The 13,557-nt window shown below is 36.5% G+C and overlaps 2 protein-coding genes across 3 annotated transcripts in view; one reads left to right on the forward strand and one right to left on the reverse strand.

Moving 5' to 3' along the window:
* Window positions 1–211: 211 nt before the first annotated feature.
* On the forward strand, window positions 212–8,220 carry LOC122061855. Its single transcript, XM_042625364.1, has 3 exons — window positions 212–614; window positions 6,239–6,476; window positions 7,893–8,220. Exons 1-3 carry the CDS (start codon window positions 294–296, stop codon window positions 8,042–8,044), a joined length of 711 nt encoding a protein of 236 aa, XP_042481298.1. The 5' UTR covers window positions 212–293; the 3' UTR covers window positions 8,045–8,220.
* A 2,841-nt stretch (window positions 8,221–11,061) lies between these two features.
* LOC122060954 (transcription repressor KAN1-like) overlaps window positions 11,062–13,557 on the reverse strand; it is an 11,996-nt gene continuing 9,500 nt past the window's right edge. For both annotated transcript variants that reach the window (XM_042624083.1, XM_042624081.1), the window contains exons 5-6: window positions 12,144–12,240; window positions 11,062–11,731 (exon numbers count right to left, since the gene is read on the reverse strand). In XM_042624083.1, coding sequence (XP_042480017.1) covers window positions 11,624–11,731; window positions 12,144–12,240 — 205 coding nt within the window. In that variant the 3' untranslated portion in view covers window positions 11,062–11,623. The remainder of the gene's footprint in view (window positions 11,732–12,143; window positions 12,241–13,557) is intronic.

A 13,557-nucleotide genomic window follows, 5' to 3' on the forward strand; every position in this document is an offset into this window, starting at 1 on the left:
TTCCATTTTTCCATAAAACATGATTTTGATTTTGATTTTGTGGATAAGTATAAAAAAAAAAAGTGATACAGATTGTGGGGTCCCACGAAAGTAAATTTAGTTGGATGGTAAAACCACGTGTTTGGTCAGTATTGCCACGTGAGTCAAGATCCCACGTGGCAACATCAACTCCGAATCAGAGTATTCGAAATTCAAAGTCTACCGGCCATTATCTGCCACTTCCTCACTCGTCACCAGAGCGAGAGAGAGAGAGAGAGGCTGAGTGAGTGTGTGGAGTTCCAGAAGAAAAGGAAATGGCGGAAACAAACGGAGATGAAACACTAAACGGAGAGGCGGCGCCACCGACTGAGAAGGAGGAAATGAACTGGAGAGATCAAACGTTTATAAAGATAGAAAATCCACGAGAGGAGGAGACTCTGTACGGCGTTCTCCGTCGTTTCTTCGCAGAGATCTTCTTTCTTGATCCAAAAAATTCCTCTTCTTTTCTTGAGAGGATCAAATCTTCCGTGTCTCACAATGGTCCTCTGCTTCGCAAAGGTTTCAGGAACTCGAGCCGAGATCTTCTACAATGGACTCGCCGAGGCAGTGCTATTCGTGCAATCCTGGTCGTCTCTGTGAGTTATTTAGCTTAGATTTGAAATTTCTCTTTAGCGTTCTTTTAAAATTTCCTTGTTTTTGTTTATCCTTTGAGTTCTATGCAGCAGTGATTGATTGATTGCATATTCTTTTGGTTGTATTATTAGCTGCCGGGAGATCTGATCTGCTTTGCAACAGGAAATCATAATCAATGGATGTAAATCCTAATTTATTGATGACTAGTTTATGGTCCCAATTCAAAATACATTATTTTCATACCTAAGCAAGATCTAACCTTAGGTTAAAAGTTGGAGGCACTTCAGTTAGTTTGAGTTATTGTCCTGCTGTTGGTTTTAAAGTTCGTGGTATGCCAACTAAGTAGTTTCTGATCCATTGATTATCGCTATGATCAGATCCTTTCTTAAACCCCCAGTGACCGCTATCAAAGAGAAACTTTTTCCTATACTATAGTTTCGTGCAATTCTATTGGTGATGCTTATATTGATCATGGACAGAAACAGAAGTTTATTGAGGAGAGGAGAGACTAGTGGAGATATAAGAGGATGTTTCCCATTATATAAGGAGATTGTAGAGTGGAAGTAAGAATGCAAGTTACATAACAGACTTCATGTGGATCTGCTGAGCCAGACTACAGCTCCCTGTGTTTAAATTGCATGCCACATTTTTTTTATCTGGTCACTGTTGGATTTTTCTTTTAGATGCAGGAAGGTCTTAATCCCTTTCTGGAAGTGTGATAATCACCAAGAGTGGCTGGTATTTCACCTAATCTGCCCAAAATTGGTTAATGAGTTTCCTCCTATGTTAATTCTGCCATAATCTTTAGTCCACACAATTTGTGGTCTGTGTGAAATCTGCAGGAACATGGTTATGATAGTATTCCCTGTGCCAGCTGATCCCAGATAAATACACAGTAGGTCATAGTCCAGTCTCTCAAATTCATCCTAAAAATGAGGGACCCTGCTTCTCCATTGAACTATTAGAATTATATTTAATGGTTTCTATAGAAGGTGATCCCAAAAATGAGGGACCCCATTATGGCATAATGATGGCATGGATTGCAGACTTGATCTATTGATGTTCCTTCATTAATTTTTTTATTTTCTAGAACTGAACTTAATAGAGTTTCGGGTTGTCCTTAATGGATATACTTTGCCATTGATTTCTATTATAGATTTGATGCTATACAGGAAGGTAATTAACGTGTACAAGATAAGCATTTTAAAACATACATGGAAGTCACTAAGATTGATTCAAAAACAGGACTATCATCATCCCATATCTGAGATTCCTGTACTCTGTTATAGTTTAATACAACAACTGACTTATGTAATATGGCCTGCGATATAACATTTGGCTCTGTTTCTGAGCACGTTGGTCTCGTCATAGCGGTTTGCCACCACGGTGGCTTGCTTTGATGCCATGGAAGTGATACTATGCTTAATACTAATTATGGAGATATCCATCTGAGATTCCTCTGACCAATCCAATAAGATAGCCTAATTATGACCAAATCAATCATATCCTGCCAGTTTGCAGAGGAGTATCAAGGGAAATCTTAATTGTTCCATACAGGGAAGAGAAGCAAACATGAATAAAGAGTGGCTATAAATTTTCTTGCAGTCCCTTTTCCAATGCCGAAATCTGGGGCGCCTGTGAATCGATTAATCCATTCGGTTGGAGGGTGCAGTTTTTAAGATTACATGGTAGGGGATTGAAGAGTTGTGATAATAAGAGTTTACCTTGAGTTGAACCATTCCCTTTCCCTGACAATTTGACAATTTTATATCCAATATTTTGGAATCTTAAGGGGAATGGGTGGGGTGGTTCGGGTTGGGTTGTGTGTAGGGTGGGATTGAAGTTGATGCTTGTTCCCATTGGTACTGGTCTTGTTATTCCTTGAGGTTATCAACTTGCCAAACACATCATACAGATTCTCTTCCTTCACCCCTCCCCCTCCCCCAGCATGTGGAAGCAGGAAATTCATTAATCCTCACTGTTGGTTAAAAAGTGTTGAACCCCCTTGTTCTTGTAATTGGATTGGTTGTAGCATTTCTACTCGTTGATAGAGGAAATGAAATAATTGTGCTAATATTGGATTGTATGGTGTGTGTATACTTTAGTTATCCATTTTCTGTTTTTGTGTGATAAATGATATAAAAAAAGTGCTTTTACGATTCCTAATTGAGAGCTATGGTGTAGCGTACGAAAAGCAATCTGCAACGTACGTGAAAAATTAAAGAAGAGGGTAAGATTAATTTTAGGGGATGGGAAGAGGGTAAGGTTAGAGGGGTGACATTGGTGCAATGGTAAGGTTGCTCCATTCTGAACTAGTGGTCTCGGGTTCGAGTCAGGAAATAGTGTCTCCATGAAGTGGGGGTCAGGCTTCGTTCATTATGATCCTCCCCAGATACTGCAGTGGCGGTAGGCTCGTGCACTAGGTTCACCTGGGAAGAGGGTGAGGCTGTGTATGACTTTTGGTGTGGGTAGGGGCCATTTGACAGATCAGTTCCCTGATTTATGTCCCATTGCATGGAATTAGTAATCTGTGGTTGAAGATAAAATGGAGATCACAGTTGGATGAAGCATGTGCCAAAATTGAGGAAGGACTTAAATAATCGTTAGCTAGTCATAGTAGTACATGTGATGCTAGTGTTGGAGTAGGCCAAAATTAAAGTAAAATAGCATGAAAGGGTTTGTATGGTAATCAATTTAGGAAGTTTTGACTAATAGCTCTGTGGAATAATCGTATTGAACCAATGTGCCGTCTACAATCCTCCCTTGGTCAAAAAGTTTGCAAATAGTGTGCAACTTTTATACCCTGTTCGTATCAGGTTATCAATTGTCAAGATTTTCTTCAAGGTGAGGAAGATATGAACCATCTATTATCTAGATGTATTTATTGTTGATATATACATCATAGTTGTCAAGGCGTCGCCTAGGCGACGACTAGGTGGTTTGCCTGGGGCCTAGGCGACAGCCGCCTTATTACACTGCATGCCGCCTTGTGTTTTGACACTTATTTATGCCAAATATCATTTAAGTAAATGCTTTGTTATTTCATTTACTTAAGATATTATTCATAAATAACCAAATACCCTCTATTTGAATCCAATAAAAATAGTTTAAAAATCAAATTCCAAAAGAATAAAAAGTCAACCCCCCAGTCTAAGAAGAAAAACTGGATTTTGGTTATAGGGGCGATTTTCAACTTTTAAATGCTGGAGTTTTTCTCAATTATGAAAATTTTATAAATTCTATCATGTTAAAACATTGTTAAAAATCAAAAGTCCGGTAAAAATATTTTTTGTTTTGATATCCATAAAATTATTTTCATTGAGGCGATTTTAACAGCATTCGCGCACTTAAAAATAAGTTTGACCGGAGCATAACTTTATCATTATAACTCAGATTTAAGTAATCTTAGACTTGTTGGAAAACTGGTTTTATATTATAACTGAGACAAAAAGTCTCATGTAAAAATAATATCATTTAACCAGTCAAACTTATTATAGAACCAGAGCATTTCTCTAAATTTTGATTTTTTATAACTTAATATGATATAATGTTAATTTTTTATGATTTAATATGGCTAAATGTTGATTTTTAATGACTTGATGTTGCTTAATCTTGATTTTTTATGATTTAAGATATATATAGCTTACTAAATAATGTTAGAAAATAGGGAAAATAAAAAATAACAATTGGTTGCCTTGTTCGCCTCAAGGCGTGCGCCTTCTCGCCTAAACTCTTAGACAACCCTCCACGCCTTGGTTCGCCTTGGCGCCGTGACAACTATGGTATACATTGACGCTTCCCCTCACCTAACAGTTCAAGCTTTTAGGTGAAATGGTAGTGAATCTGGAATTAGAGCAATGACAAAGTGTTTGATTCCTGTAAAGTGCATCAGAAGAGTTTTCTTAACATTCCGTCCTCAAGGAAATGCTGCGTGAGCTCCACCCTGCACATGTGGGGGAGTGTTGATGTACACATTGACGCTGCCCTTTTCTAACAGTTGAAGCTTTTAGGTGAAACGGTAGCAAACATTTATAACTATGCTATTTGAATAGAGTTGATTTTATAGTAAGAGATTGATGGATTACAATCATGTTTACCATGACCAATTGACCACACTGAACGTATTGAAGTGGACTGGCACTTTGTTAGGGGAAAACTTGAATCTGGATATTTATGCACGCATTTTGTGAGAACAAGAGAATATATTATTCTAATCCTGTGTGTTAGCTTGTGCACACTTAGCTATAGTGGAGATCTGGAGCACGTATGGAAATTTCTAACATAACTTCCAAACTAGGATCATAGTTCAATTATGATCATGTCTTTTTTTATTGTACCCAAAACCAAAATATCATGGTAGTTGGTATTTTGACTGAATTATGGTTAATTTATGTTGCTTTAGTGTGCGAGCCTGAGGTGCAATTAAGTAGCACTATTGCCACATGTTGGTCACAAGTTCAAAACTTGGAAACAGCCTCTCCTGCATATATGTATATAAAATATTATTAATGGGGGCTTGGATCCTGCTGAGTCAGCTTTTCTGCCAAGTGATACTTTCTGTTGGTGCGTGGAAGTTGTGGATGTGTTGTCCAGGTCGTCACTAGTCATGGTTGATCTATAGCCCATTCTCACAATACCATATGTCAGAATACTGCTCTGAACTTTGTTTGAAAGATTCAAGCCTGTCTAAATAACAAAGGCAGTTGGGAAAACAAGAGGAAAAACCTTAATAATCCATACTTGTGCAATGTAGTTGAGATAGACTACCCAATTGACAAGTGGTCATTGAGGGGATTCCCAATCCATCTAACATTGAAAATGATCAAATGTATAGTCCATGTGGCAGAAATGGGTGCTTTTCCAGAAGGTCCTGGTAGTGCCTGACCCTGCAATCTTTACTCTTTATTTATCTGTTTCCCCCCACTCAATTGGTGTTGTCACAGTCATGGCTGATGTATTTATCTGGCATCATGCTTTTCCCAGGTTTTGAATGGATTCCTGAGTAGGCAGTGACAAACTGTGCTAACAAATATAGATAACAATTAGCAATAGAGAAATAAGAGGGTGGAGGAATAATAAAGAAAACTGAGAATTTGGGTTCTATCCTTTCTTAACCTGGCCTACTCTAGTTGATTGTTGGGTGTGCTAGCTACACAGTTCATATTTTCTCTTGGATGATGCCATATTTCACTATGGACATGTCAATCCTTCACTGAGGATACCAGCTGACCTAATTATTACTCCTAAAAAATTTGGATCAATTATTTAAGCTACATGTTCAAGTATCACTTGTACTTAGTTTGAGTTTGTGATCTTTCTTGATCTTCTATGTCTGTTTCCGTCCCACATTTTCCACCTAGTTTGTAAGTACAGTTTTAAGTTATTTTTCTGAATTTAATGCTTGTCAAACCATATTCTGTGGTCCTTGTAGAACAACTAACATTTCCCCATCTTTCTGATATATTCAGTGAACTCCATAACTAAGAACAATCTACGACGGAAAGCTGTCAGACTTGGGCATTTGGATTTCTCTTTTATGGAGTCAATTGTTTTTACATGGTATTTCTGTTACTGTTTTCATTTTTCATAATCCATTCTTCTGAATTGTCTTTCTAATAATTTGCAGGTTGGAACTATCCTTCTCCTGGCCTTGACAGGATTGCTGGTTTTTGTACTTTTCTTTCTGGCGGCAACTATCAATGCAGTTATCGTCTCTCTTCTCATCTCTTTAGCTGCTGCAGGAGGCTTCTTAGCTATTTTCTTCGCCTGTGTGACAGCAATTTACATTGGAGCATTGTCGGTGGCTGCTTTTGCAATTGCCACTGCAACAGTCTCAACAATCATTGCTGTTGTAGTTGCTACAGGTTCTCTCTTGTTTACATGTTCTGCCATTTTTTTTTACACATTCCATTCATTCTTGTGATAAGAAAACTGAAGATTGTGGTCTAATTAGAACATATATATTGTTTGCTATCATTTGCTAGGTTCAATGCCCAACATAAAAATTAATCCAGTGAAGTGAGCCTTTATTAACATATAATACTCTATTGGAGCTTTGGAAAATGGCCGCTTGAGATTCTTTCTTTTTGACAAGCAACAAAAGTAATTTTTATTCATAGAATCAATTTAGGACCTAGTGAACATTTATAGATGGATTGTTGCATTAGTTCAATAGTACTGCTATAAGAATATACTGGTGGGTCCCATGTGCGTTTTTCTGGTAGTTTGTTTGATTGGTTGATTGCTGTCATTCATTTAGTTGTCTAGTCAACTATGCAGCTTGCCTTATTTCTTGATTTGTGCTGTCAAAGTCTTCCCAAGTTTCCGTACGGGCCTGCATTGCCATTGCTGGGATTGGACTGATTCAAGGTTCGCTTAAGACATATATTGACCTTTCCATATGGGCCCAGTCCCTCGCCAACCTCTGGACTGTGGCATCTCCATTTATAATCTGACCTTTTGGAAGTCTCCAAATCATGATAGCACTGGCCCAGCATACTAGGGTGGCCTCGATTTCACAATGCCATTTTCAGTTGCCTCTATATTCCAAACTTTATGCTCCCAAAGTAAGGAATAGGTACCTGGTTGGCCAGGCTCTCTAGTTTTGAGTCCTGGGCCTTTTATTCACCCAAATCAATCAAAGGCTAGATCAACTCTCTGATGAAAATCCACATTTTCAAGTTTTTTCCCTGGACCGTTTATTCACTTTGAACAATTGAAGGTTGGACCAGCTCTGTGACAATGACATCCTAGTTGTAGAAGTGCATCGGACTTTTGATAATTGTACATCCAGTAGAAAGTATGTTGCAAGGACATAGACATGGGAGTTGGAATCCAATACATATTTAGAGGCCAACTCTGTAAAATTGGATTTGGGGACTCATCTGGGAATATAAGTAAAGTATATGGTTAAAATGTTGATATATTTTCTGGATCATATCATTTACATAACTGTAAAAGGCAGGCAAATGATCATATTTCCGTCTTTGAAACTTTCTGTGGTAGAATATGCTGTCCATTGAGTATGCTAGGTGTTCAGTATGATGACAAACAAAAAGAGGAAAGAAAATATAGTTTTGCCCCATAATCCATGGAGTAGTTGGAGTCTGAAGTGTGACATGGGCAAGTCATCTATCCAACATTAGTTGAAAGTTGTCGGCCCTTGGCAAAGGCCTTTAATCTGCATAACATGTCGATGTTTGCAAAAACATTAATTAGTTTGATCTTGTTGATTTAGTTAAATTAGGGAACAAATAATTCAGTTTTAGCATTTTGTACAGGTTGGATTGGATTCTTCTGGACTGTGTGGTTGGCAACAAAGAAAAGCATGGGACTTGCTAAACATTCACTGGTCATGACTGGGTCAGCAGTTTCGGCATATTCTGCTGCCCTACAAGTTCGCCACCATCATGAAGCTGCTAAGGTTGACTGAAGGAAAATTCTAGAAAGAGTTCCATGTATGTTGTCATATATGCCTTCAGTCTTATGAAGATAGTGATGGTATAGCTTTGTTTTTTCATGTTAGTTTCTTTTGTGTATATTATATAGTGTGAGACAATCTGCCTTCCACTTGGAGATGATAGAAATAAAAAACCTGTTGTTGTAATACCATAAACTTAGCATCTATATTCTGTTCTGTTATTACTGCTGGATCTTTCCAAATCCACTACAGCCCTTCTTAATACTTTTGATTCTGTACCCACTGAATTTAGCATCTATATTCTATTCCTAAGCTACAAGGGATTACCAGGTGATGGGTGACCATGCTTGAAATTACAATACACTATCAAGAGATCTTTGATGCCGTGTTCCCCGTTAGAAGATGCTTGAATCTTGGGAGATACACAAAATCAAGAAATGTATTATTTAGCAATGTTGGACCGTATTTAGTTCACCGTCGAAGCCTGTGACCATGCTCAATCATCTTGGATACAGGTCTAGGGAGCTTCTTATAAGTTTGTGTTCATGTTAGTGGTGCAGAAGAAGTTGGGCAATGCTTTATCCCATCTTAAATGAGACTGGCTATATGGATTCAACAAAACAAAGTAATGAAAAATAAGGTCCAAACAAAGTAGGGTGAATGATGAGATGAAGAGATAAAAAGACGAGAGATGAGAAATAAAAGTAAGAGGAAAGAGACGAGAGATGAGAAATAAAAGTAAGAGGAAAGAGGCACAACCCAGTAAGCCAAGATATTCTGAACTAAATGAGGTCCGGCTACATGCATCTAAGCCCTCCAATAGGCAAGCCAAGATATTCTGAACTAAATGTGGTCTGGCTACATGCATCTAAGCCCTCCAATAGGCTCAATTTGAGGTCATGCTTGGCACATGGCCTAAATCATGCATGTCATTCCTCACAACTTCTCCTATAGGCATTTTAAGCCTACCCTTACCTCTTTTACTTCAATTATGATCACTCTTACTTACTGGGGCATCCTTAGGCCTTTGATGAATATGGTCATATCACCTCAAATGATTTTTTTGGATCTTGTCATTGATTGGGATAAACTCCCAAATCAGATCTAATACATTTATTTCTTACTTTATCCTTTTTGGGTTTGCAGCACATCCATCTTAACATTCTCATCTCTGCTACACATAACCTCTTTATATGACACTTCTTAATTGCCCAACATTCCGCCTTATACAATATTATAGATCAAACAACACTCCTATAGAACTTTCATTATAAAATACAGTTATCCAGTCGCATCTCTCCATTTCATCCATCCCATTTTAATTCATTATAAACATCATTCTCTATGATATATTTTTTATTTACGGTTGATCCTAGATATCTAAAATAGTCATTTTACGGTATTTCTCTGTCAATTTTTACCATTTCATTGTCCATCATAGTGTGAAAATTACACCTCATATACTGTCTTTGATCTACTAATCTTAAAGCCTCTTGTACTTTCCAAGCTTAATCTTCATAGCTCTAGCTTAGCTTTAACCTCTGCTTTTGTCTTATCCACTAAAACAATATCATCAGCAAAGAGCATACAACAGGGGACCTTGTCTTGAATGCTCTTGGTTAACTCATTTATGATAAGCGCAAATACATAAGGACTTAAGGTTAATCTTTGATGTAACCTAATCATAATTAGAAAAACTTTGGTCTGACCTCTCACAGATTTCACACTAGTCACCACACATTCATACATATCTTCAGTTACGTCAACATATTTATTCGACACCCCTCTTCAAAAGGACATACCAAATTAAATCTCTAGGGCTTTGTTATAGGTTTTTTCTAGGTCAATAAATACCATATGTGGATCCTTCTTTTTAGCTCTATATCTTTCCATGAGCCTTCCCAATAAGTAAATAGCTTGTCGTAGATCAATCTACCTAGAATAAAGCCAAATTAGTCCATCAAGATATGAGTTTCTCTCTCAGACGAACTTCACCTTCTCCCATAGTTTCATAGTATTACTCATTACTTTTAAGTTTTTTTATGGCAATTTCAACTTTGAATATTCTATCTATTTCTGTAGACTGGGACTATAATGTTTCTCCAATCATTTGATATTTTCCTTATGTTCATAATCTTATTAAATAGATTGGTTAACTACTATACCCCACACACTCTTAGGATTTTTCACATTTCTATTAGGATCTCATCTGGGCTTAATGTTTAGCCTACTTTCATATTTCTTAAGGCTTTTTTAACTTCAGTCACACCATCCTTGTCTTGCCACTATTCTGGTCTTCTCTAGAAGTATATTATTATATATTAGGGTAAAAGAAATATTCTAATTGCTTGCGTGTGTCTACACCTAGACACAAACAGACGCAAAAAAGACTAAGCTGCCCCATTGGTCTGTGTGCTGACGCAATGGCCACTTAAGCATGTAACATTATTAGGTTAGAAAAAATTAATTATCTATGATCTTAAATTATATTCAAAGCAGTTACAGCATTATCAGAATTCTCAGCTGATTGTCATCCTGATTGTCATCTAGATACTGAAAGGCATTTTCCAATCCAAGCCCAGTAGGGACATGCAAATTTGGAAGCATACTTTTGTACATATTTTTCTTCCAAAAGATTCTGCTGAGAGGACCTACTGAAACCCAAGATCGCAAGAGCAACTTGTTCATCTGTCAAATAACTATTGTTACCAATCAGAACCAACTTGTCACCTCTCATTACTGAAAAGAATGACAGTTTTCTAGATTTTGTTGATGTTCTTTAAATGGTTCAATGTTTGTTTGTATAATTTTTTTAAATATAAATGATTTTTTACGGAAAAAAAAAAATCATATAAAATCTTGTATTTGTCTTATTTTTTTTATGTAGTATATCTTCTTCCTGCCCATTAATAAAAATTAAAATAAATAAAAATTTAAATTTTAAATTTAAATTTAAAAAAAAATTAGAAAAAAAAAAAGGAAAAAGAAAAAAGTGTGCAGTGAAACCACCATCAGACATGGACTTCATGTGAACGTAAACACAATTATGCACCATACCTTTTTGTGTGGGCATATGAACTTTAATATCAGATCTAGATGAAGCTAATGACATAAAGAGATCTCTTAAAAGTCAAGCTTTCACACTCTCACAAGACAAACTTCCCATGAGAAACGCTCAGAGTGTATTGGATTAGACCTTTAATTTCCCTTTCTTTCTTTTAAATTTAAAAAGAGAACATAACCCACATAGTGCTCCATTGAGACTTGATTCCCTTCTTTCTTCTCTTTTCTTCTTCTTTCTCAGCATCCACATGGAATAATATCAGCTCAGAATAAAGTGCAGCTTCAGCCACTTACAAAAACCCAAAAAGAGATTGCAATGTTCGATACAGCAGAGACTTACATGAGTGGGATAACTAAGATATGGCTTTGTCTTTCCTCCTTCCAACTCAATGCCTTTGCAGACTTGTCTCTCTCAATGTGTGTGTGACCATATATGTATATATCTATATGTTCCCTTTATGTCACCCATGAAGAAACTGGATTCAATCAAGGGATGCCCACTTAAAAGAATGAAAAGCCTCTAGCATTTCAATCATGCTCTTCACCATGCCAACCAGGTCTTCCTAAGGTGAATTCCAAGCTAGGATTCTTGATTTGGGACCCCGGGAAGCTTTTTGATCTGCTGAAATTGCTCTCCTGTGGTGATGAAGACATGTTAGCTAAAATCCTCAAGTAGAAATGTGTGATTTGTGAAATTGTTATAATTTTCTCTCCATTTGTGGACATGCACAAGGTGCTGCATGATTGAAACATTTATGGTAGAAAGTCTCCAAACATTCCACTAGATGTGCAATCTATCATTGGGGATATTTTGAATTTGGAGACTTACTTTATTTCTTATAACTTTCAATAGATTTCTAGGGACAACAACAAATTAGTTGATTCTTAGGCCACGAAGGTTTTGTCTAGTATGTGTATGACAGTATGGCCTAATTCCACTCTGTAATTGATGAAATTTTTTGTCTTGTGATTAATGAGTTTGGCACGATCATATGAATAAATTCCTTTCCACCAAAAATAAAAATGAAAAATGGATAGAGATCATTACCTCTACTTGGTATCCAGATCTTTGTTGGGACAAGAAGGTCGAAGGTCTATGCCCATCCATGTCAGTTGTGTTAGTTTGCGGTGACAATCCTCTACCACTGAAAGTCATTCATGAAAGATAAGAGTTAGTTTGAACCAGAGTTGGATAAATATATATATATATATATATATATAAATATATTATCTTTAAAGCAAAATGTTTGCTAATCCGCCAATCAACTGAAGGACAGTCCATGGTCTGCAGAAATACACAATGTAAATTGAATAATTTATTCTCCTTGTAGTACGAAGTGTCCGAAATAGCTATAGATTCATGATTGTGTCCCATCCAACTACCCCAAAAAAGTTGAGGTGAGACAGATCATCAACCTCTCGCCTAAACATTATTTTAGAATATAGGCGAATCATTACAAAATATAAACCCCATTGCAAATTCATATAACCAAGAGAGTGCAAGCTGAACCTGAGAATTTAAATCTGAAATGGCACATCGTCATATGTAGGGTTATAAATCACTTGGAACATATAATTGTGGACTTAAACTAAGACTATATATTTTTATTTAATGACTTTGGTAAGGTGCATCCTCTATTCTGTACTTCCTTAGCATTTGAAAGCACCAAAACTTTACTAAGCCCTTCCTTAGCATTTGATAGCACCAAAACTTTACTAAGCCCCCTAATCTCAGGACCTTAGTTTGATATAATCTGCCACAGGTAATTTTTCCAAACCATGGCAAGTCTTAGCTTCTTGTCAACTCTTAATGCTTAATGTTTATATGATTATTATTAATCTTAATATTTGATTGCTCCATGGTGCTTTTGGCTTGAATCAAATTTTTATAACATGTATAAAAGGGGTTAATTTGTTCCTCCAAACATGTCACATTTATTACAGTAAAGATTAAACTAATTTAGGACCAACCCCAACATATATACCCCAACATATATATATATATATATATATAGATTATGTCTGTAGATCAATATAGCTCTTACTGTGGTACTCATTTATTTGGTAAACCGTAACTGGTTTGGATGGATAGTCACTCCTTGTCCTGCCCTTCAGATTCTCCTTATATTCCTCTAAAATATGGTAGTATATTGCCATCTAACAGAATACATCAGACAGCTCCAATTGATTCATTGACATCCTCATGCAAACTAATTCCAGATATATTAGTGAAAGCTCAATCATCGCATTAAGATTGGGGCCGAATACTAGAATCCATTTATTAACTACCTTAAGAAGTAGCTCTTCATAGATGGGTTCCTACCAACTAAAAATAAAAAGCTCTTCATAGATGAGTCAAAGTCACTATTTTCTTAAAGCAAATTAGATTTTATAAATAAATAGGCTTATCTCAGTTACACCAATCTTATTAATTTCTTTAACATTTAATTTTTTTTTTGGGG

This window comes from Macadamia integrifolia, chromosome 14 (genome assembly GCF_013358625.1).
Source record: "Macadamia integrifolia cultivar HAES 741 chromosome 14, SCU_Mint_v3, whole genome shotgun sequence".
Classification (NCBI taxonomy): Eukaryota; Viridiplantae; Streptophyta; class Magnoliopsida; order Proteales; family Proteaceae; genus Macadamia; species Macadamia integrifolia.

Bases quoted from the DNA above. Each gene is read 5' to 3' on its own strand.
- LOC122061855 (XM_042625364.1), top strand. From the start codon at position 294: ATGGCGGAAACAAACGGAGATGAAACACTAAACGGAGAGGCGGCGCCA. The intron at 615-6,238 runs GTGAGTTATTTA...AATAATTTGCAG, and splicing joins GTGCAATCCTGGTCGTCTCT to GTTGGAACTATCCTTCTCCT. The intron at 6,477-7,892 runs GTTCTCTCTTGT...CATTTTGTACAG, and splicing joins TGCTGTTGTAGTTGCTACAG to GTTGGATTGGATTCTTCTGG.